At 42.4% G+C, this 4,004-nt stretch overlaps 1 protein-coding gene across 2 annotated transcripts in view; it reads right to left on the bottom strand.

The window, feature by feature from the left end:
* The window catches only part of eci2 (enoyl-CoA delta isomerase 2), a 13,399-nt gene that overhangs the window by 4,235 nt on the left and 5,160 nt on the right, over window positions 1–4,004 (bottom strand). For both annotated transcript variants that reach the window (XM_014030561.1, XM_014030560.1), the window contains exons 3-8: window positions 2,598–2,701; window positions 2,409–2,507; window positions 2,149–2,337; window positions 2,008–2,077; window positions 1,321–1,423; window positions 459–579 (exon numbers count right to left, since the gene is read on the bottom strand). In XM_014030561.1, the coding sequence (XP_013886015.1) occupies window positions 459–579; window positions 1,321–1,423; window positions 2,008–2,077; window positions 2,149–2,337; window positions 2,409–2,507; window positions 2,598–2,701 (686 nt within the window). The remainder of the gene's footprint in view (window positions 1–458; window positions 580–1,320; window positions 1,424–2,007; window positions 2,078–2,148; window positions 2,338–2,408; window positions 2,508–2,597; window positions 2,702–4,004) is intronic.

Raw genomic sequence — 4,004 nt, 5'->3', positions numbered from 1 at the left:
GGGTTGTTGTAGTGTAGTATTCTGATTGGTTGGTTGGGCCAGTTGTGTTTTCTTTAAGTCTGGATCTAATTTTGGCTTCAGTTTGTATTTTTATCATTTATTATTTCATCTTTGGCTCATTAGTTTGTTTGGTTCTATTTTTAGTCCATTTTTGTGTTTGTTTAATTCTATTAATTCAGTTTAAAAAGGGGGGTACTCCTTGGTGGCTGTTTACAGCCCACCAAGGGTGGATGCAGTTGGGTATTTTTTTGTTTTCCAAGTTATATTTGAGTTATCAGTTTAGTGTTGGGGGAGTTTCAGTGGGGGACTTCCTTTATTGTGGTGGYGTTCTCCATCATGAGGTTAGGTTTMGATCAGRGTTCTGATCAGTTATAAAGCAGAACCTCCATCAGTGCGTGCAGCAGAGTCAGAGATCTGCACACTAATCTGGATGAAGTGTGTCAGCGGTGTTTGTGTACCCTCTCTGTGGCGTAGACCAGATCAAAGAGACCCAACACGGTGACAGAGATTCCAACAGCTGGTCCGTTCACCACGGCGACCAGCGGCTTCGGGAAGTCGATGTAGGCCCTCACGTACTTCCTGAACAGGAGGCAGAGGCGGCAAAAACAAACCAATATAAAAACGAATACACAGTACAGACCAAAAGTCTCATTCAAAGAGTTTTCTTTACTTTCATGACGATGAAAATTGTAGATTCACACTGAAGGCATCAAAACTATGAATTAACACATGTGGAATTATATACTTAACAAAACAATGTGAAACAACTGAAAATATGTCTTATATTCTAGGTTCTTCAAAGTAGCCACCTGTTGCTTTGATTACTGCTTCACACAGTCTTGATGAGCTTCAAGAGGTAGTCACCTGAAATGATTTTCATGTCACAGGTGTGCCCTGTCAGGTTTAATAAGTGGGATTTCTTGCCTTATAAACTGGGGTTGGGACCATCAGTTGTGTTGTGCAGGAGGTGGATACAGGCTATGACTCTTCACCACCTCCTCAGAGATTCAGCTTTATAAATAAAGTTAGTTTAAGGCAGGGGTGTCAAACTCCTGTCCTCGAGGGCCGCTATCCTGCATGTTTTAGAGGTTTTCYWGCTCCAACACACCTGATTCAGTGATTGAATTAACTCTTCAAATTGGGCAGAAGCCTGTTAATCACCCAGCGATCAAAATCAGGTGTGTTGGAGCAAGAAAACCTCTAAAACATGCAGGATAGCGGCCCTCGAGGACAGGAGTTTGACACCCCTGGTTTAAGGCCTACAGCAGGACAGTTTGTCTCCTGTTCCATCCCTGACTCGTCCTCTAACCAGTCCATCACCTGAGCAAGTCGGCACCACGTTTGGCCGAGGCCTCCATCCCTCCCTCTCCGATCTCGGTGAAGTTGGTGAGGTCGTTCCCACTGCAGTAGTAATCTCCAGCTCCTGCAGGGAGGAACCATGGTTACAGCCAGGAACCAGGAAGAGCTGGACCCTGGTCAGACCTGGGGTCTCGATATGTTTGGATCTAACGGAGGTCTGAGGGCCATATGTTTTGGAGAATCTTTAATCCTGAACTCTCTCAGAGAATTCTTCCAGTCTTTTCTTTACCAGGTCCTCAGGACCAGTTCTCCAGACTTCTGTGGGACTTTTTAAGGTTCTCAATGGTTTGGAGTTTTGGTTCTGTTCTCTCAGAAACTGATCCCACAGGGCTTCGGATGAACCAGAAACCCAGGGAATCCAGTTTAAACGTTGTCTTTTATGTGAGGACAGGACTCAGAACCATCACTTTTCTGTCTAAACAAGGTCAAAGGTCAAACATTCCTCTGAAAAAGTTCAGGACCTGAAACTGGAGAAAAAGCCTCCAAAGAGACCTTCAACAAGTCTGAAGAACTGTTGAYTCAGACCCATGTAACAGACTGCAGGAAAGTCTGGATCACTGTAAGGGAGACATAAAGAACTAAGGTCTGGACCAGGAGGTCTGGACCAGGGTCACAGATCTGATGAACTCTTTGTCTCTGTCACATTACCAGTAAAAACTGTGATGACTGAGTSGTCTTTAGCTGCCTGCTCCAGAGCTGCCATGATCTCGTTGTACATCTGAAAACAGATGGAAGAATAAACAGGAGCTGAAGGAGAACAAACTTCCTGTTTTACTTTGAAAATCTCACTTCAGTTGTAATGGCGTTTTTCTTGGCCGGTCGGTTCAGTTTGATGGTGGTGATGTTATTCTCTGTAGTCACCATCAGCGTCTTGTACATCACTCCATCGGCAGGTGTTGCAGCCACCTGGGCGGAGCTTCGTCCCTCTGTCTCCAGCAGGGAGCCAATCAGATTACAGTATTGCTGCCGGGCTTCATCCTGACAGAAAAAAAGCGTTAATGAGCAGAAYGAGTTTAGCCCTAATCACAGAGGACACGGGGCGTTCAGACCTGAGACATGGAGCCCAGAGACTTCCAGGTGTCCCATTTGGCCTTGTTCACAAAGTCCAGCATCCCTGGTTTGGGGGTGTTGCAGGGACCCTGAGTGGCCTGGATGAAGAGGAGGAGGAGGAGGAGGATGAAAATGAGTTAGTGAACGTTTCTGTGACAGAGTTATAAACACTCATCTACAGTCCTCACCTGTTTGAAGAGACCATAGATCTTCAGTTTGACCTCGTTCCCCGGGTCTTTCTTCAGACTCGACAGTTTGTTCTTCGCCTGTTCAAACTCCTCCACCGTCACACCTGGAACCACACCCACAGTCTGATCAACCAACCAGAAGACTGGAACCACACCCATAGTCTGATCAACCAACCAGAAGACTGGAACCACACCCACAGTCGATCAACCAACCAGAAGACTGGAACCACACCCACAGTCTGATCAACCAACCAGAAGACTGGAACTAGGGCTGAAACGATTCCTCGAATAATTCGAGTAATTTGATTACAAAAAATCCTTGAGGCAAATTTATCTGCCTCGAAGCTTTGTAAAAAAAATACATACACTAATGAGCGTTTTTTTGTACGCCTGGAATGTTATTTGTGTCACACAATGCTATGATGTTGGCTCTTCCRCTAACAGTTTACACAGTCAATGCGTGTATGCTTGCTAAGAGCTATACTTTTCTTTAGAAGAAGACAAAGAGTGCCGAAACGAAGTGCTCGGAAAACGACAAATTATAAAAAGCATGGGAACATTTAAAAACAGAAAAGACGACAACAATCTGCACGCCCTCGATGTTTCTGAACCGGAACACAAACATTGCTGCATGTACCGAACACGTCTGGAGGTAACAACAGGTATCGTTCACATTACCTTTGGTTCCCTTCACCTTCACCTATGATAATCTGTCATGTTCCAGATGTACAAGGAGGAGGTATATTTAAACTAACGTTATTGGTGCTGACTAACCATGGTGACCTGGCAGGGTTTTATTAAACAGTGTGTAAGTTGTGTGATTAAAAACAACACTTACTGTAAGTTTGTCAGATAAAAATAAAAACACAACAGCAGATCGACCGCTTTAGCTTAAACATGTTTATTTGGTGATATGATTTTATCTTAGTTTAAATGAGATACTTGGAGTAAATGTTTCAGGTTTAAAAGTATTTATAGAAGATAGTTAGATTATTTTATTATTATTTGCTGGTGTTTTTTATGATTTTAGCCTTAATTATACTGTCATGTTTGTAGCTAAGAAGTCAAGACTAAGTTTTTTATTGCCTAAATGTGAGCCCTGCATCAACCTAATAACAGTCTTAAAATAATTTTTTGTTAAAATTAACAAGTGAACTCTACAAAACTAAATTGCAACACCCAAATATTTGTTACCATTTTACTTATTTAATTTCTAACAAAAAAAATTCAGTTTTCCAATCCAGAACAATAAATTTACATCATTTAGATTTTTCTGTGATGGTTAAAATTATCCAGTGACAGATTGTTTTTAATTAATGCCTCCTCAAACCTCACATACAGCGGGTAAAATAAGTATTGAACACGTCACCATTTTTCTCAGTAAATATATTACTAGAGGTGCTAATG

Source organism: Austrofundulus limnaeus, unplaced genomic scaffold, assembly GCF_001266775.1.
Source record: "Austrofundulus limnaeus strain Quisiro unplaced genomic scaffold, Austrofundulus_limnaeus-1.0 Scaffold1080, whole genome shotgun sequence".
Taxonomy (NCBI): domain Eukaryota; kingdom Metazoa; phylum Chordata; class Actinopteri; order Cyprinodontiformes; family Rivulidae; genus Austrofundulus; species Austrofundulus limnaeus.
The sequence above is the reverse complement of the archived record's forward strand: the minus strand, read 5'-3'. Positions and strand labels throughout refer to the sequence as shown.